General features: G+C 39.7%; 1 protein-coding gene across 2 annotated transcripts; it reads right to left on the bottom strand.

Moving 5' to 3' along the window:
• Positions 1 to 7,786: 7,786 nt before the first annotated feature.
• Positions 7,787 to 13,163, bottom strand: LOC109736285 (vacuole membrane protein KMS2). Of its 2 annotated transcripts, XM_073508263.1 has the most exons (9): positions 12,715 to 12,977; positions 12,146 to 12,209; positions 11,479 to 11,690; positions 11,016 to 11,094; positions 10,616 to 10,903; positions 9,619 to 9,773; positions 9,203 to 9,319; positions 8,876 to 9,061; positions 7,787 to 8,381 (listed from the first exon to the last, which is right to left on the bottom strand). In XM_073508263.1, the coding sequence occupies exons 2-9, from the start codon at positions 12,159 to 12,161 to the stop codon at positions 8,187 to 8,189; spliced, it is 1,248 nt and encodes a 415-aa protein (XP_073364364.1). In that variant the 5' UTR covers positions 12,162 to 12,209; positions 12,715 to 12,977; the 3' UTR covers positions 7,787 to 8,186. The 2 variants fall into 2 exon arrangements, with proteins under 2 accessions (XP_073364364.1, XP_020151097.1); XM_020295508.4 differs by lacking the exon at positions 12,146 to 12,209 and having other exon boundaries at positions 12,715 to 13,163.
• Between the last annotated feature and the right edge of the window lie 7,541 nt (positions 13,164 to 20,704).

The following is a 20,704-nucleotide window of genomic DNA, read 5'->3' as shown; positions in this document are numbered from 1 at the left end:
CGGCCCACTGTGGGCTGATTGGGTCCTGTCGGCCCACTGTGGGCCGACTGGAGCTAATTAGCTCGCTGTGGGCTAATTGTTTTTGCAAAAAAATAGGCATAAAAAATATGTTTAAAAAATGTTAATTATGTAATTCAAAAATGTTAAACATGTATAAAAAATGTTCCTGGTGTATACAAAAAATGTACAATATATATGCAAAAAAGTTGACATAAAAAATATGTTTTAAAAAGTGTTAAGCATGTATTTAAAGTTGTTAAATGTGTGTATAAAAAATGTTCCTTATTTATACAAAAAATATAGATTGTGTATCAAAAAAGTTGACACCAAAAAAATATGTTTGAAAAGTTGACATTTTTTCAAATACATGATTAAAAATTGTTAAATGTGTGTATAAAAAATGTATCTTATCTATTAAAAAAATATAGAATGTGTATGAAAAAAAAATGACACCAAAAAAATATGTTTGAAAAAAATGTTCCAGTTCCATACAAAAAGAGCAACCAATCATACTTAGATCCGTGATGCTCCCATACCGGATCCGGAGCTGGAACATTTTTTTATACACGTTTAACCTTTCATTCCAATACATGAAACTTTTTGTGTACTCGTTGAACATTTTTTCAAATACATGATTAACATTTTTTTCAAACATATTTTTTTAGTGTCAACTTTTTTTCATACACATTCTATATTTTTTGTATAGATAAGGAACATTTTTTCAAATACATGATTAACATTTTTTTCAAACATATTTTTTTGGTGTCAACTTTTTTTCATACACATTCTATATTTTTTGTATAAATAAGGAACATTTTTTATACACACATTTAACAATTTTTAAATACATGCTTAACACTTTTTCAAACATATTTTTTATGTCAACTTTTTTGCATATATATTGTACATTTTTTGTATACATCAGGAACATTTTTTTATACACGTTTAACATTTTTTAATTACATAATTAATATTTTTTTAAACATATATTTTTTATGCCTACTTTTTTTGCAAAAACAATTAGCCCACAGCGAGCCAATTAGCTCCAGTCGGCCTACAGCTGGCCGACACACAGTGGGCCGACAGGGGCCAGTCAGCCAGCTATAGGCCGACTAGAGTCCAATCGGCCTGCTGTGGGCCGACTAGGCCCAGTCGGCCTGCAGCGGGCCGACGGTGTATTATTTTTTAAAAAAAATTATCCAGCATAATATTTATGAAAATTAATAAAAAAGTATTATTTAAAAAAAATAGCGTGTAAGATCCCATGCGGAGATTACACTAATATTGATGGTATCTAATACCAAATAAATATAGTATTCCTTTCAATCCTTATTAGTTGTCGCTGAAACGGATGTATCTAGAACAGATCGGAGGAAGTATCAAAATTTATTTCATAATGGATCTACTAATATCATTGTAGCATTGTGGATGCTCTCTCTCTCTCTCTCTCTCTCTCTCTCTCTCTTTTCTATGAAGTGTCTGGGCTGTCCGCACTAACATATGAGGACGATTTGGAGACCTTGGTCGAAGATGCTATAAACCCGGATGGTGGTCACTAAGATAAAAGTAATGCTTATCATAGTGGTGATTAATTAATAATTGCATCGATGAAGACAAAAAAAGTATGCTGAACTATTGTAAGTAATTTACACTATTAGAAATTCTCGAAAAAAATTGCACGATTAGGACAACGCTAAAGCATAAGGAGTAGCGAATCAACCGGTGGTTGTTTGGTTAAGAGGACAGTGGTATCCTCAACCCACTACGGTTCAAATCCCGATGCTCGTATTTTTCTGAATATATTTCAGGATTTCTGGCGATACCCGTTAGGGTCACGTACGCGGCTGCGTCTCTATCATAATCATATTCTACTACTGCTCGCCATGTCTCTTGTTCGTACCGGAGTAGCTTTTCTTAGTAGTTTTCATACCCTAGATTTCTGTTATGGTACTGTTCGTACCTAGCTAATGGTACAATGATTCCCCCATAGAATATGGTTTACCAATTCCACTAGCTAACCGCTTATTTCGATCGTTTTTTCTGCATACTCGAGAAGAAAAAAGCAGATTCCTACCTATTAACTTAACACGAATATAAGAGAGCGATTGTTCAAGAAATGATTATAACGCTGACCAGCTATCTGCTGACCACTTAAAATGTTGATTGTTGGACGAAACTCTGCTTGGAAGATCTGCTGTTTCAAACAGACCTTTATTGAAAACCAGAGATTTTAGTTAATTTCTTCTCAGTTATTCTTGAAATTTTATAGGTTAAAATAAGTAACTATCAAAACAGACTATATATTTAGTTACTACTACCCCATCTTTGGTCTTTAGGAGTTCAAAAAAGTAGTATCACGATGTGATGTGCACTCATAATCCTACATGTTTGATTTTGTGTCAAAGTTTGTTTGATTGCACCACATAAAAAACAAAAGGTTCTTTTCAAGAGGTTGAAATGGGTAATTGTTTTGAAATATATTACAAAACAATCCATAGAAAAAATTCTTTTACAAATCATTCTATCGACGTACGAAAATTTTCCAAGGAATAATCCTCCAAGTTTCTATGAAAATCGTTTGAATCAAAGTGACCCCCGAATTGCAATCCGTATGAGGCTAATCAAGAACAACCTCGCTATAACAAGGATAATAATAAACAAATATTTTAACTTTGATTTGAGGAATACCACAATGAGATATTAATACATTAGTTTTTGCGAGGTTACTACAACATAGTTTTCCATCTTGTATTTTGCGTCTCTAAGTAGTTGCAGATTAGATAATGTTGACCTAGGTGCATAGATTGATTCATATCGATTTGGTATTTGACTCTAACTAGGTGCATAGTTTAGTCCAACTTGCTGCCCATTCGACTTGATTGTATACTCATCGCTAGTTATTTGATCTTTTCGGAACTCTGCAACTTTCATTTTCCTAAGCGAATTAACAAATGTAGTTCAGATAGCTGCCATTTAGACTTTGATTTTGTTTTTTTGGAGTGCTACATTCATTTTTCAGATAAGTAAAAATGTCAAATCTAATTTTAGCCGATCTGTTCGATCTCCACCAGTTAAAATTGTAGCACTAATTACAGTGAATGAAACTGCACATGCATACGCTGACGTGCACTGTGCATTATACTTGAAGTTAATATTTGAAGCATAGATGTGTAAAATATCAAAAGACTAAATATGGTTTTTAATATTTTAAATGCAAACTAACTAAAGCAAATATAATCGCAGATTTCTAAATTATCATTACTTTGTTAAGTCTCTTATAAATATGTGCAATTTTGTTAGCTATAACCAAATCAGTGCAGTAGATGGCATGTTTTTCTTCACTATATACCCTCTACTTTGACACGGATTACCCTATTTAGCAAATGTTTTGCTAGCTTTTACACCATTTAAAATAGTGGGAGTGATCTACAAAATAGGTCCCAACAGTCAGGTACACCTGGCGGTGAAATGTTTGAGTCGGACCTGCCTAGACGGTGCCAACCCTCGCAACACCCTTGACTTTTGTGCCATTGGTTCTCCTCATATGCACGTGGTTGGGTTAGGATTTTGGCAGAGGTGGTGCCGACAGAGTGACGATGATGACGTGGCGTCATAAGAAACGGTGGTGGGTGCGGAGCTGGTTCGAGGTGGTGGTGGCTCTGGTGCTTCGCAGAGGAGGAAGAGGAGAGTCACACGGTGAGGACGAAACATCTAGCAAAAGAGGAAGTTGAATGGGGGGCGTTGTCCATGGCCTCCTTCTACTCCTAGGAAGGAGAAATGTCAAGGAGCACATTCATTACCGCACAAACAATTTCTTCCTCATAGCTCAACTGTTCTTGCCATCATCTCAAATTCTCCTAGTCTACCCCTGAAATTGTTCTTTGCTTTAAGTTGTGGACAACTCCTCCAATTGGTTTGTTGGCAGACAAAGCGCCGATAGAATTATTTCTAGTGCGATGAAAATCCTTAAACATATATGGTGAAGCAAAATGAGGCGAAAGCAATCAATAGGGAGCAGCTTTGACATGAAGAAGGAACCCACCAAAATGAAGCAGTCCATATGCGCGACTGACAACCATGAGAATCAAATTGTTTCTGGCTGACTCATTCAACCGATTAAGGCACGGAGAAAATCCTAGGAGGAGAACCACGATGTGACAAACTATGTACTTGATAGCTGAGAGCCCACCTAGCAAATTGCTCTAGAAAACTAGGGTTAAAAACAGGCAAAAGTTTTGTTAAATGAGGTAATCTGGATGAGAAGTTGTTAAATGGACAATTAGTGTACAAAATTTTCAAAGTAAGAGATATAAACTAAACTCACTCTCTTATCAATAGATGCACTGTATACAAGGAGGGGAGTTTTACTCATCTAATTTTACAAACTTGCATACCGTAAAAACGTGTAGGATGGCATACAAAAGGAAGACTAATTGCTATAAAAATGAAATGAAGAGGTAATAGTTGTAATGATGATGATGATACCCATGGAACCTCAAATTCAAAGTGCAGACAAATGTTGTGTCTTGTACTAGTAATTAACCAGCTAGACTTGCCGACTTAGCAAAAATAACTTGCTTTTTTTTAGTTTCACTTTCTTTTTGAGTTGGTGGAACTTGCTTTGTTGATATAGAAAGAGCTAGTGAATGAGAGTTGGTTTCTAGGATCTACTAGCTGTTTGGGCTTATTGGCCCACCACAATTTATATAGATGTCAAATCTACTGATATCTGGCCCACATTAGCCATTCATCAAACATTCATTACTTTTCTTGTCCAAAATAAAACCATTACTTTTGGATGATTTGTTCGTATTATAATATGGCAACTTGCATTATTCCGAAATGTGCTGCCACTACATCCTATAGGGCTAGTGAGGGGGAAGGTACTAGTATAAAGCCAGAAAGGCTGAAAACATGATAATGAGGTCTATCAAAAGAGATGCCCAAATGCTTGAAAGCTTCTTTCTTGTCCAGTTTGTTTACACTACTAGCAAGATGCCCATGCGTTGCACGGAAAATCAAGATGCATTTGTATGAGTACTTTATGTTGTGGGAGAAAAGGATGAACAAGAGAAACCCTTATTTGCAAATGTGGAGAGAGGTGTGGGTATCTTTTTACAAAATTGCCATAATTTCGTTCCTATCCGTCAGATATAAATCGGACGGCCTATATTGCAGGATGGCAGGCACACAATCATCACCAACTCTGTTTTTTATAAGTGTAGAGATACTTGGGACTAAACTAATGGCAGGGGAGGCAACAATGTACGATGGCTCTTATATTTTTTGCGTTCTTTGTTTCCACTTTATTGGCCCCATCCGGCATATTATATGCCTGGGATCATGTCTCTAGGTTGAAAATTTCCTGAGCCCCAATGTGACCTGGACAAGCAAGCCAATGTTGCCACATCCCTCCAGAGGCTTGATCACACTAGCTGGCTCGCTGGCACATATAAAAAATACTGATATTTTAAAATTGCACGATCGATGCAAGATATCATCATGTTCACCACTAGATACAATATCTTGTGGTAGGGCCAATTGTATATTTATCTATGGCAAGTGCATGGGCTGGGATGCTTTGTTTGACTGGTGATACGTACAGATATAGCTATGAGCACACATCTGAACCATTGTATATAGGCAATATATGATCGGCTGATGGCCAGTTCCACATACATACAAGCATATTTAATCCAACCATTTGGTATGACAAGATTATCCTCAGCACTAAACAAATGCTCATGTTACCAATCTGTTATTATATCGGTATCATGGCGATTACTTTACGAGCAAGTACGTGGTAATGACTACCGATCCTAGACGTATTCTCATGGATATAAATATGATGGCTTGAAAGGGATCTAATAGAGGGTATATAAAATTAAGAGTGGCGTGGCAGGAAGTAGGGGAAGACTAGAATTGCTTGTCATTAGTGCCTAACAAAGTCAATAAAACTAGTATAGTGTAGCTCAAGAGAGAAGTTGGTGTCTATGAAGCTAATAGATAAATAAATAGTGGAGTAGTAATGAATATGCTTTGGCATGTTACCCCGGAATACCAACATTTCAGAGACTGAAAAATAACGAAGGGTGCGGCATTACCATCAAAAGTCTTTTGTTGTAACTCATGTTTAGTACTGAAATTTACAGAAAATGTACACCGTAATGATGCACCGATGGAAAATATATAGAGAGAGCAAGAGAGTAGATAACAGTGAAAGTTTTTGCTCCCCATGAGTTCAAGAAAAAGTTGAGCGCACCTGTTTTTTTCTGTGAAAGTATTTCAAATTATGCGCTAATAAGACAAGCGGCGAATTCGTAATACGAGAAGTATGCATACCCGAGCTTGAATATCTCTGATGAAAGTAGCACAAAGTAACATCAACAGTACAAAATATCCAAGAAACGCACAGCGAGTACTTCTCGCCAACATTTCTTGAGATGTGCAAACATATTCCCCCCTCCTGCTCATAGCCGCCGGGATCACATTGCTATTTTTCCGTTCCCAAAAAATGGATTCGATTATTTTTCTCTGGCTCGGATCCCCACAGAGAAGCCAAAAAAAAATGGAGTACATTTCCTAGCACCACTGTTCTGATATGATGCCTGACCAGCTTGCAGTAGAATAGCAGCAGTGCTACCATATTCCGTTGGCTTTGCAGTCCGTAGCCTCCTACTAGCCGCCTATAGCTGGAAAGCTGATAGGATCGTAGCGGTAGATTTACGTTGCTGTAGCCAAGCATAGGGGGGCCAGTGGTAGGGCAGTGTAGGAAAATAGCATGCGCGTAGGATAGGTTCGGCCAGTGTATGTGCATTTACTTATCAGTTACTGCGCGCCAGTAGTAGCTTTCCGGATCTCTGGCTCAGGTGAGGCGATCTACTGGCTCTACTCCTAACTGTAATATAGTATCGAATAATGTAGTTTTAAACGATTTTATATACTGCCAACTATGCACTCCCGGCTGCAAAATGTAAAGGTGTATTTTAGCAGTTGAATATTTTAATTTTTGTTAACCAAATAATGCGGCCTACAGTTTAGAAGAAAAAAACATATATGCTTTTTTTTTTACATTAGCATATATTTGCTATATTATGCCAAAAGTTCAGTTTCAAAAAACAGTATGTAAAAGATAGGCTTGTGTTTTTAAGTAATTGAAGATGACCTAATGGATCCAATCAATTGTAGTACAGTATCTTTTATAAAGATCCTCCCCTGGAGCTTTCCCCATTCCTGCAGAATTGATGTCTGTTGCGAATGTAGAATTTTTATAAAGAATTTTGAAGGATTTTCGCAAGACTTATATTATGGAAAAGGATAAAAGGATCACCTTTTGTGCCAAACGCACTTCCTCCTCCCTGAACAATGGAAATACAAATTTAGGAGTAGGTGTTTAGTCACTAACACCTTACCTCAATGTCTCATAATTAAGCAACATGACGATTTTAGACAAACATAAACCTCGCACGCTGCAAGCCATTCGATGTGATTGACCCATGAGTGCACAGTCCAAACTCGCTCGAGCCTCCAGATAAGCACAACAAGACTGCACGGTTCCTCCCACCCTTTACCTCGTCAGCCAACGGTGACCTCACTGAAGAGTAAAGAGAGTAAAATGACAGCTGATAAAAAGACAGAAGTTTTTTTTTCTCTCCTGACATGCCATCTGGCATCTGCATTGACACTTGACAGGAACATGAATTTTCTCAACGCGTAGCCATCAGGAACAAATGGCGGATCTTGACAGATCATCACCAATGCGGAGACAAAAACGACAACATCAAGATGGTAGGCACAAACTTAATGCTTATTGTGCAATTCATGGCAATATCTTGGTTGCTATGTACAAGGCCAACATTACACTTGCGCACTAGTCGAACTTCCTGTTTTTTTTTTTTTTGACCGACGGACGGTGACTTCCTTTTTTCTCCTCTCTTTTTTGCTGACTTTCTACTAAGTAGATCAATAAGCAAGTGCTCCACGAGAATACAGACAGCGCTTCTTAATTTTGCAGTCATGCTGGCTTGATGGGGTGGGCTATATACACTGTATCAATGTGATTTCTTGGAGAAGATGCCAGCTATCCAGTAAATGACCAGATTTAGAATTCCCAAATCAGTATCATGCAGGAACTGATGGCATGAATATAAATTGAATATCTGTCTGGATGAAATGCCCTGGCTCGATTAATTTGATATTCCGGCAGCAGGTTCAGAAGCGGAACTCATTGTAGCTGATGACTTCATGCTGATCTCAAGCTCTTGTTGTTTCTTGAGATAACTCTGTGCCGTGGAAGTGATTATCTGAACGATGAAATTCACGACCATGAGCCACACCACGGTATTCCAGATCAAAGAGAACGACAGATTCCACTTCTTCCCCTGCACAAGGACAATTCAGATTTAGGGGAAATGGCAACTTTCTGGGAAAGCAGACGATAACATCAAGCTAAGCAAAAACAGCAGAGTAACCAAGAAAAGGAAACTTTATCATAATCATTGTTCCACTCCACTACTGCTGAAGTTATGTTACAATTGTCATCAATCATAACCATGTATCCAAGGCCTCTCATCAGTTCATCTACAACTAATCAATTGTGCAAACAACACCGAGGACTTGGTTAATTTGTCTGTTGGAAAATATATGAAAATACAAAACATTTCAACCAGATTATCGGCCGTAAGCCCGCGATTATCACTTACAGCATACTATTACATGATAAAATAGGACACTCATTTAAGTTATTAATAAATTAATTAAATTTCCTAAGAAATAAGCACATCAAAAGATGATAGAGATCATTTAAAGAAATAAAACATAAATAGTAGAATTTTAAATGCTCAAAACTATTTCGAAGCTTAGCAAAAACCGGTACCTTCGCAGCACTAGAAGCTGATGTAGCAACACTTGCCATTAAAAACTTATCCTTAGCTGTCTTCAACTTGGTGACTAAAGAGGGAAGGATGGATGATACTCCAGGGGAATTGCTAAACACCCATACAAGCCTTTCCTCCACCAATTCAAGAAGTTGGTTGTTGCAGAGAGTAATTACCAATGTTGTCTACATAAGTAATTTGTAAAATACGTTTAGGTCCATCAGAATAAAATTAATTAAAGAAATGAAATATGAATATGCAAATGTTGCAGTTAAAACTAAATGCTGTACACAGGAGGAACTGCACCAAGCTAGAAAGTAGCAAACCTGCATATAAACCTTGATAATGGCCTTCCCAATTAAAGTTGCCAGAAAGAACTTCCAGAAGGGGACGTTAAATTGTCCACACAAAATGCCAGCAAGATCAAACAGAGGGTTTGGCACCTAACAAAAGGAAAAGTTAGTCTCTAACTGTCATAGTTAACAATGAAGCAATAATATGCCAAAGATAACTTCTCTGCATTTGCAATAGCTCCACTGGTCACAAGGAAAGTCATGGTCACATTTCACATCCAATTTTTTATAGCAACTATAATTTGAGTGGGGAGAGAATGAGCTTCTCAAGAAATTTAAATGGAGTTCACCTAACAGCTTAAATTGTTAAGGAGCTACAAGGCAACTAGTATGGTGACCTAATCAAGCATGTATACAAGTAAATAAATGTCCACAAGAAAGAAACTAACCGAAGCAAGTAGCAGTATTGTAGGGAAGTTAAGATATTGTGAGTGAGACATAAGCCAGCGCTTGGCCCGCCGTAGAATTGATGATAGAAAACCTTCTTTTGAGATAGAAGCATCCAATTCTGCCAACTCCTCTACTTTTTGGCCTGACATGCTAGCTGTAGTTCATTTGTATTAACCTGAATCAGTTGCGTCAAGTAATTTTTCCTAATTAATTACATAAATTTAGAGCTATTTCAGTCTAAATTAAGCTAAAGTTGGTACAATAAAATGTTAGAAACATGGATTAACAGCATCAATTATTCTTCCAAAGAAATCACTAAGATCACGGATTGTTTAGCCTTAACTTATGCCAATCTTATATGGTCGCTTATTGTGGTCAAGATAGTCAAACTTATAAGCCAGATAAGTCAAACTTATCATATAGTTAGCCATAATCATTAAAAATGGGAACAAAAAAGATTGTCATTTAAACATAACTATAATAAAAGTAGCAAAGGAAGAACCACAAAAGGCTTAGTGGGAGCCTGGATGGAAGTAAAATGCATTCAAGATCTAACATCTGAACAGGACCATAAAACTGAATTTTATAACTACTCTGCTCTGCATACAGGGTAATTATATTTCTGATTGAAGGCTATACTGGAAGATGGTACAGAAATAAGCAACAATCAAATAAAAAAGTCAACGGTCATCACTAATCAAAGTCTGCTATATATGTTCGATCAATTTGTAATCGATCAAGAAGCTTCTTGCTAAGAGGATTATGCAGTTCTTTCTGACACACAATTACACATCAAAGTAACTATGTGATGTGTTCATGTAAGTTTAGACGTGGTGAGGCATTTATACATAATTTTAGGTGATTCACAACGACGCCCTCGAATAATAATTTGAAGAATAATGAAGTATAGCGTGATATGCTTAAGAAGGTATGAGCAAACATAGAACTATGCAAATTATGTTTGAGTTGGCAAGAGTAAAGCAGTACAAACATAACCTGCTCTAGAGATAAAATATGGAGGAAGCTCTCCAAGTGCAGTTCCAATGCCCCAAAGAACAGCTTCAAGATGAACTTCATGCAGTATTTTGCTGAATGGGATTGTTTCCTGATATATTGGAGGTCCAAACTCCAGACATTCTTTCTCCAACCATGAAGGCCTCCTTTTAAGAAGAATAGTGTCATAAGGAGCACTCTTTAAATCAACCCGGCCACACTGAACCGCTTTCATTGTGAAAAGGGCGATATGAGGCCCTAAATACAATACAAAGGTGTGCAAGCCAGAGCCTGCAAAAATAGCATGTATACTCTTAATGATAAATACTTAGTTGCTATGCTAACATTTTATTCAACAGATTAACCAATTTCACACACATATAAATTGAATTTTGGGTTTTACCTAATCCAATGGATGAAGCCACCCCTAGTATGACCCACCATAATCCAAATCTGGCATACCAAAGCAGTTCCTGCATATGCTGCATTGAAGACAGAATATAATGGTTTATCCATGCTGCAAGAGCGCACGCACCACAGACAGGGTACAAAAATGCTCCCACCCGCCTAGGTTTGAGTCTCACATCTACCTTAACCTCAAAAAGTGCAAATCTTACCCCTTCTCATTCAGAATAAATAGATACTGTGAAAGCATTGCTCTGTTAATTTCAGTAATTTCACCATTCAAAAGCAACATTTTCTTTCATGCATATCCAGAGACTGTGAAAGCATACCGCCACTCGATTCATCTAATTTGAAAGCATTGCTCTGTTAATTTGCATACTTGCAGTTCAATTCAGCATACCGCCACTCGATTCATCTAATTTGAAATACAGAAATGTGCTAAAACAGAAAGATGATGATACCTTCTCATGTGGGCCATCAGTTACCAAGAGAAGCACACAGGTAGCACCAAGCAACGGAACCAGGAACTTCAACCGAGAACCTTCTTTCAGAACACATGAACATGTGCTTCTTATACTCTGTCCAATGGCTAGCACAAATAATGCGAGTGTTTTGAATGGCTGTGATGTCAACGTTAAACTCTCCAGGTCCAGGCGATGCTTATCGCGAAGGTCTGAAATATATGTTAAATCTATTACATCATCGACACACAGTCACAGAGTAGTCTTACTTTTATCTCATTTAAGATTTAAGATAACCAAGCTTTCAGAGAACTCTGATTTTATCTGATGTTACAATGAAGGTGGCATAGACTGAAGGATCCAATGGACGATGCATACCCCTAACATTGCCTTTTATAACAATTTTACCAATCGGGATTCCAGACATTGTGCTGTGCATGAAAATGAAAATTTGCAACTACCTTCCCTGACATAGATTGACCGCAATAAGTAGCATTTCTATCATATCCAAAATAACTCATACTAGAAAACTGAATTTATATTGGGGATTCCCAAAAGCACATCACAAGAGACATAAGGCAGAAAGAAAAATGCAAAAAATAGAACAATCACCCCTAGCGAATCTTTGCGGGTAGATATCGATGGAAAGTTATGGAGTAGAACTTACCTATAGCAAACGCCATCTGCCCTAAAACCAAACGAATTCCAATTCAATTATCAAGTTTCTTCAACTGTAACTTTCCAAAAGTGGAGTAAATAATTCAATAACAGTTGAAAGGTAAACCTCCAGCGTAAATGGCGATCAACTAAGACGAACAGGATCGTTATTCTACCTCCAACAGAAACAAAGATGAAGGAGAACAAAGTTATACAAGAAACAGCTCAACCGGTGTTCTAATTCATGAAGCAGTGAATCACTATACTCGCCTCAAACGAGAATAGAAAATGACCACTAACTTGTACGTGAAGAAAACAAAATGCTCCAATTTTCCAGGAAAACCTCAGTGACACGCATTCGCAGCCCCATATCGCACAAGAAGATATGACAAATATGACGCCTTCGACAACCACAAGAATCTCGAAAAAACCAACCATGAACGCCTAGGACCTTACATGATTCTAATTTCTAAGGTTCGAAAGCCCAAAGACCCCCTAGAACCACAGACGTCTCCAGGAACAGAGCGAGATCAAAGTAACGACGCGATAACAACCCAAGCCCGGCATCGGCCCACTCACCGGACATGGCCTGATCCTCACCGACGGCGGTGTGCTCCATCATGAACCCGGGGCTTCCCCTCTGCCGCGGTAGATCTGAGCGGCACCGGCCGGAGCAGGCCGCCACGGCTACTCAAACCAAGGGAAGAAAGAGAAGGTGCGAGCTCTGCAGCTCGTTTGGCGGTTGGCGCGGAAACGCCTGGCCGCTTCTTCTAGGGTCCGGCGGCGAGGCGGGGTCACGAACTCGGCGAGTCGGAGGATACAGACGGAATCGCTCCCTTCTTTTCTCCTGGAAAGCTGGATGCTTTTGAGTAGAAGTAGATGAAAACAAAGCTTCCTCTGTTTTGTTGCGTGCTCAGGCTTTGTGGTTTTACCAGGTCGGAGACAAACGCATTGCTTTGCCTTTGCCAAGGCGTTTATCTTTCCTTTTTCTTAGGGAAGGCGTTTTTGCTTCTTCATTCATGTAGTTTGGTCTTCAGTAAAATAAGGGAAATATAATGTCTAATGTAGAGGGTTTCAATTTTTGTAGTCAGTACTGGGTATTTATTTCGCACAAGCTAATTTCTCCTTTTTCCCAAGAAAGAAACTGTCGGTTATGATAATTTCTTTGTGTGCTCAAGAAGAATTGGTCAAATTTTTTTCATAATATAGCAATTTTCCTCTTTTAATTAAACATGTCAAAACCGCTTCTAATAAAATTTTAAAAATAACATAAGTTGTTTCCACCTCTCCGGTATGGGACAACCGACAACGACGCGTCCACGGCTCGTTCTAGTCGCGTTAGTGGTCGTTCGATGGTCTACGGTGCATCGATTTAAATTTTATTATGTTTGAGGTGCTTTGTGATTCTCATGAACCTTTATATAGATTTGGGTCTTTTCACGAAAAAATCCTCTCTCAAATTTTATGTAGATTTTTAGAGTGAGATCGACTTTTGCACATCTTTCTCACGTGAGTGAGCTATACTTCTACAACATGATCCATGCGGTATTTTGCCAAGCAAAACCAATTAGTGTGTATTAAATGGTAATAGTATTTTCTTAAGAATCTTTAGGATCGGAGGGGTGTGTAGAGAAGGGTGAATGGGTAATTATAAAAAAAATTAACCATTTTAGTTGCAAAGTTTTAGTCTAGTTGCTAGTAGTTGTCTACAACACCCTAAGCATGTCTACGAAACTAAAAACCTAAGGAGAAGTTGTAATAATAAGTAAAGAATTAGGGGAACACAATAAAAACATGGGGATTTTCACCAAGGTTTGGATTATTAGTGGCGGGGTGGTTTGTACATAAAGTCCTAAGTTCATCAACATCGACCAATAAGGATCTAACTCATCTACTCCACCATGGCAATCACTCCGAAAGGCTCACTCGGGGTAGATATTCACAAGAAAGGCAATCTTCAAGCCTTGTACAAACTTTTTGATTTCTTCGCACACTTAAAGTGTCTCACCTGACACTAACCGTCTAAGAGGCGTGCAACTTACAAGAGTAACAAGCAAAAGCAAGGCCACTTGGATGAACTCCCAAACAAGGTCTTCAATAAACACCCCCCCCCCCTCTATCTCTTAGTAGGTTTAGAGAGAAAGAGAGGTGATTCAAGTAGCAAAGGCATTCTCAAAGGTATAGTTCTGATATAAAAAACATCTCTTCAAATCGCCTCCCAGTAAAGGGTGTGGGGTCTATTCATACAAAAAAACAGAAATCCGACTGTTGAAGTCTAAAATCGCCACCCGCAGTGCCCCTCCCTAGGTGGGTCCAGGCTCCTCCATTATTCTGTCCCAAAACTTCTTTAACATTTTATTTTTTATTCTTTTGTCTCCAAAAAATTGTTTTTCCTGAAAGTCTTAAAAATAACAACTAGCACTTGGCACTGTATAGTTTAGTCCTGAAAATGATGAAAATTGATGCCAAAATTATGCCATTATGATATCGTTATAGAATCAAGCAAGCAAAAATGATATATGTGTTTAGGACGTATTAGAGGCCCAACAATGTCTACAAGAATAGAAGTGTGTAGTAGACATCAGTGTTCCAAAGAGAGACCCTTAGATATAATTAATCATTACACACTTTTTCATGTAGTTCAGAGGAGCTGGACGATTTGCTCGGAGGCCTCGACTAAACTAAAAGAGGCAACTTCCAAGTAGCCCGGAGGGTCCGAACAAAACTCATGTGGAAGCTCCGAATAGTATTGACTCACCCGCACACGCTACTGGACATTGTACGGAATATCCAACCGAGTTGGTTTGGAATATTTGAGCCGGACTACATAGGCTTACGTAAGTGCTCCGGTGGCACCGAATGGAGTTGTCATGGAGACTCCAAATGGATTAGGGTTTGCAATGGCTATCTCTGAAATGGATCAGATGATCCAAATGGATGTTCCTCGATGGCTTCGAACACTCTAAGATGAATTAGAGTGAGAGGGAAATGGCTGAGATTGTTTGGAGTTTGATCTCCAAGCACATAGCAAGAAAAGTATTATCACACCCCAGTATCATGCTACAGTAATCTCATGCCTAATGATGACATGTCATCATAATTAAGTTGCTTCCTCACTTTTGAAAGTGCTAGTTATCGACTAGAGGGGGGTGAATAGGCGATTTTTATGAAAGTCTTCAAAACACGAGGTCTTTGAAGACAAACAATCAAATTGAACCTATATGATATGCAACGGAAGAAAGACTACACTAGACAGGCCATAGTCAAGTAAGCAATATAATGAAAGCACAAAGACTAATAGCAACTAGGTAGTACAGATTGGAGTGGAAGACAGAATGAAGCCAAACAGGTAATAGTCTTCGCACAGTGAAGTCAAACAGATCAGGCAAGCAAGCAATGACTTCACGAAGACAAATTGAAATGTAAAGAAGGTAGGGGATAGAACTAGTAGCTTGGTGAAGACAGGGATTTGGTAGACCAGTTCCAGTTGTTGTGACAACTATACGTCTGGTTAGGGAGGCTGAGATTGAACTCAGAAGACTGTGTCTTCACCTTATTCCCCTTGAGCTAAGGACACCCAGTCCTCGCCCAATCACTCTGGTAAGTCTTCAAGGTAGACTTCCAAACCTTCACAAACTCCGTTCACTGACGATCCACAATGACTCTTGGATCCTCAGAACATGACGCCTAACCGGCTGGAGGATACACAGTCCTCAAGTGTAACAAGCTAGTGCGCGTCGGTCCTAAACAAACGGTTTAAAACCCCTTTCCGCGACGACATTTGGAACCGTCGCCAAGTGAGTGTGGGCGATAGGGGGGTCCTTCCCACACGACCTAGAAATCGTCGGGGATAGGCCATCGTGGGACCCAGGCTGGGGCCGTGTGCGATCGGTGAGGCATGGAAACCCAATCATTTCCGTAGGTATGTACATCCCACACGGTGAATCCCAGAAATCATTTCCGTAGGTATGTACATCCCACACGATGAATCCCAGAAATCATTTCTGTAGGTATGTACATCCCAGACGGTGAATCCTAGAAATCATTTCCGTAGGTATGTACATCCCACACGGTGAATCCCAGAAATCATTTCCGTAGGTATGTACATCCCACACGGTGAATCCCAGAAAATCATTTCCGTAGGTATGTACATCCCACATAGTTCTTTGTGTGGAAACGTTTGTGCAAGGTGGCCTAACGCAAACAGTTCGCTGCCGGAAGCCGTGTGTGATTGTTAGTTGATCGAACACGCCTACTTTCTAGAAACCGTGCGGGTTGTTTGAGTTCATCGCCACGGTGCTGTCTGAGTAACCGTTTGCAATAGAAAACCCCAATAAGCAGGGTAATTAGCCTATTATTGATAATCCATGTACTAATCAAACTGATATTTCTTATAAAACACGCCAGATATTTCATATCCGTATAAAAGCAACCAGGATTTCATAATCGAATTACATCAGATAGCTTCGGCACTCAGTTACGCCATTACACAACATCACCAAGTTTCACATGCAGCATCAAAAACCTTTGGAAAGTAGCATCATACACGGTAAATAGACAGATGAATCTCATCCGGGAAACTGCAGAAGCGGAAGGCAAGTATTGAGCCTTCAGTAATGTTGAATGTCCTTGCAACTTTAGGCCAGTGGCTATGGATAATAGCCCGCCCAACCTTCGTCCTCTTCAGCAAGACTTCAATATTGTGCCGTGGGTGTTGAATGAATACCTTCCTCGCCTCTTGACCATGCAGGTGGTTTGAGAGGTAATCATCGGTGAACTGCTTTGAAAAGTACTGAAAACAAAGCTATGCATAAATCGCTGTTGTAAATTTTGAAATGGTCCAAGGGGTAAAAACAAGGTAAAAGAGTTGGTACCATCCTATAGTTGACTGATGTCTTCTTCATCATGCAAACAAAGATCTTCTGTTATTCGTCGCAAGTTTCTTCATCCTAACAATTTTTCTGAGTTTCTTGACTTGACTGATATTCATGGACATCTCATTTCCCCATATGCAAAATGGGTCGAACAGTGGGTCTAAGCCTCTCACAGCAGGACCTACATGTGCAAGACCAAATTGTAAGAAACCTAAATATTAGAATGGTTCCTGCAACTGCACAATAATGTGCTATTAGCCAAAGGACCCTACTTGAACAAACCTCGATGGTAAACCGCAGTGTCTCCCATTGTTTCCCTGCAACACACATAAGGAAGATCTTGATCAGGTTAACTGAGAGTTGCCATACTATCAGTAGAATATGTATTGAGTACAGCCAAATTCGATTGGTGTCACATGCATAACAATACAAAATTGTACCCATAGCAAATGAAAATCGAATTGCAGAACTGAACCAAACAGTTAAATGGACAGCAGACCAAATGAACCAAAATAGTTAACTGAGCACGACATTGCAGAATAGAAACATGTACTAGAAGATAAGACAGTTAACAAAACAAAGAATGCTTGAGAACAGTACTACAAAATGTAGCAATTGTTGGACCAAAGTGTTAACTGAACATTACATTTTAGAGGACCAAACTGTTAACTGAACATCAGATTGCATATTAACATTACAGAGGACAAATCACTAGAAGGCACTGGCGGTGGCCTCGAGAAAATATCACGAACTGTATTTTAAAGTAGACAACCGCGTGGCGCTGTCGACGGTGGCCTCGAAGACGAGGTGCTCCTCCAATATCTAGCGGTCGACACGCATGTCAGCCATAGCGACCTCATTCGCGCGTGCGGCCGCATGCTACTCAGCTCCACGTTATACTACGTGTTATGGTTGTGGGCGGCGCTTAATTGGAGGAGGGGGGCAGTGATTTCAGTGGAAGGTGTCGCTCCGTCAGTCGGGGCATGTGGGACGGGAAAGGAGGAGGATGGTGTGGGTGGGGTGTGGATTACCTGACCATATCGACGAGGCCGCGCAGCAAGAAGAAGGGTCGGCGGCGAGGAGGCCGCGCAGCAAGAAGAGGGTCGCCGGCGAGGAGGCGGCGCTGGAAGAAGAAGGGTCGCCGGCGAGGAGGCGGTGCTGCAAGTAGAAGGGTAGCCGGTGAGGAGGCAGCACTGCAAGAAGAAGGGTCGCCGGTGAGGAGGTTGAGCTGCTAGTAAGCAGCAGTGAAGGTTTGAACTTGGAAAGCAAGGAGGAACAGTGGAAATGTGGCTTTTGGTAGGAGGGAGGGGGCGGGGAGATAGATATTTCCGCGGTGGCCAAAAAATTTCGCTCGGTGCCGCGAGAAACTGGCGCGCAAGTGTGGTTCAAGCGGGGGCGGTGGACTGTAGACGACGAAGCTTCCTGCGTAAGCCAGACAAGACGGTGCGCCAAGATATTTTATATCGCATCCCACACGATTCTTTCTAGTAAACTGTTTGTGGTATACCTGATTTTTCATTATGTTTTGAAAGAAAAAATGGTGTTACGGAGGGAAAGGATGGTGTTTGAATTGCTAGAACATTTACGTACAGTGAACATGCAACTAGTACATGAGTGTCGTGTTTAAATTTGGAATTATTCCGGGTTCGTTCGGCATTTTTATGTATTAATTGAGTCTCTGGGCTTTTAATGTGCATAATTCAAATTTGAACTACAATCACATGCTCCAACACACCAAAGTTTGCTGAAAAATCACATGTGTGTCTTTGGGTGAATTTATAGGTCCCATGCAAGAAATGGGAATAAAATCCAAACATCTGGGTGTCGTGGCTCGACCGGAATGATTGAGAAACTTGGTTTTTTAATTCTTGTAAATTCAAAACACGGCTGAAAATCATGAAACTTGGCATGGTGTCATGACATGGCACCAACATGTTGCAGTAAATTTTTTGGCCGAATTGGGACAAACTTTGGTGTAAGCTTCTTGCAAACCGGAGCTTCCCTCAAGAAGGCTCCTGGTTCCGAGAGGGAACGTGTCACCTCCGTGTGAGAAACGACATACGTACACTGCCTTCTCCCGCCTTAATTTTTTTACACAGAGATTAGACCAAATATAAGCATCGTGCTAAATTTTGGAATTATTCCGTGTTCGTTTGGCCTTTTCTATACATTGATTGAGTTTCTGGGCATTTAGTGTGCATAATTCAAATTTGAACTACAAGCACGTGCTCCACTGCACCAAAGTTGTTTGAAAAATCACATGTGTGTCCTTGGGTGAATTTGTAGGTCCCATGCAAGAGATGGGAGTGAAATTCAAACATCTGGGCGTCGTGGCTTGGCCGGAAAGATTGAAAAACTTAGTTTTTTAATTCCTGTAATTTCAAAACATGGCTGAAAATCATCAAACTTGGCATGGTCTCATGACATGGCACCAACATGCTGCGGTAATTTTTTTGGCCGAATTGGGACAAGCTTTGGTGTAGGCTTCTTGCAAACCAGAGCTTACCTCAAGAAGGCTCCTGGTTCCGAGAGGGAACGTGTCACCTCCGTATGCGAAACGACATACGTACACTGCCTTCTCCCACCTTAATTTTTTACACAGGCAGATTAGACCAAATAGAAGTATCATGCTAAATTTTGGAATTATTCCGTGTTCGTTTGGCCTTTTTATACATTAATTGAGTTTCTATGCATTTAATGTGTATAATTCAATTTTGAACTACAAGCACGTGCTCCAGTGCACCAAAGTTGTTTGAAAAATCACATGTGTGTCCTTGGGTGAATTTCTAGTTCCCATGCAAGATATGGGAGTGAAATTCAAACATCTGGGCGTCGTGGCTTGCTACCTCTTGAGCACTACGTTGGTTTTCCCTTGAAGAGGAAAGGGTGATGCAGCAAAGTAGCGTAAGTATTTCCCTCAGTTTTTGAGAACCAAGGTATCAATCCAGTAGGAGGCTACGCGCGAGTCCCTCGTACCTACACAAAACAAATAACTCCTCGCAACCAACGCGATAAGGGGTTGTCAATCCCTTCACGATCACTTACGAGAGTGAGATCTGATAGATATGATAGGATAATATTTTTGGTATTTTTGTGATAAAGATGCAAAGTAAAATAAAAGCAAAGTAAAAAAGCAAAGGCAATAACAAAGTGTTGGAAGATTAATATGATGAAGATAGACCCGGGGGCCATAGGTTTCACTAGTGGCTTCTCTCAAGAGCATAAGTATTTTACGGTGGGTGAACGAATTACTGTTGAGCAATTGACAGAATTGAGCATAGTTATGAGAATATCTAGGTATGATCATGTATATAGGCATCACGTCCGAGACAAGTAGACCGACTCCTGCCTGCATCTACTACTATTACTCCACTCATCGACCGCTATCCAACATGCATCTAGAGTATTAAGTTCATGAAAACAGAGTAACGCCTTAAGCAAGATGACATGATGTAGAGGGATAAATTCATGCAATATGATAAAAAACCCATCTTGTTATCCTCGATGGCAACAATACAATGCGTGCCTTGCTGCCCCTACTTTCACTGGGAAAGGACACCGCAAGATTGAACCCAAAGCTAAGCACTTCTCCCATTGCAAGAAAGATCAATCTAGTAGGCCAAACCAAACTGTAATTCGAAGAGACTTGCAAAGATAACCAATCATATATAAAAGAATTCAGAGAAGATTCAAAT

Source organism: Aegilops tauschii, chromosome 2 (genome assembly GCF_002575655.3).
Source record: "Aegilops tauschii subsp. strangulata cultivar AL8/78 chromosome 2, Aet v6.0, whole genome shotgun sequence".
Lineage (NCBI taxonomy): Eukaryota > Viridiplantae > Streptophyta > Magnoliopsida > Poales > Poaceae > Aegilops > Aegilops tauschii.
Note: the sequence above shows the minus strand (reverse complement) of the source record. Positions and strands in the feature narration are given on the sequence as shown.

Bases quoted from the DNA above. Each gene is read 5' to 3' on its own strand.
- LOC109736285 (XM_020295508.4), bottom strand. From the start codon at position 12,757: ATGATGGAGCACACCGCCGTCGGTGAGGATCAGGCCATGTCCG. The intron at 9,320-9,618 runs GTTAGTTTCTTT...TCCTTTTGTTAG, and splicing joins CAATACTGCTACTTGCTTCG to GTGCCAAACCCTCTGTTTGA. The intron at 8,382-8,875 runs GTACCGGTTTTT...GTCCTTGTGCAG, and splicing joins CAGCTTCTAGTGCTGCGAAG to GGGAAGAAGTGGAATCTGTC.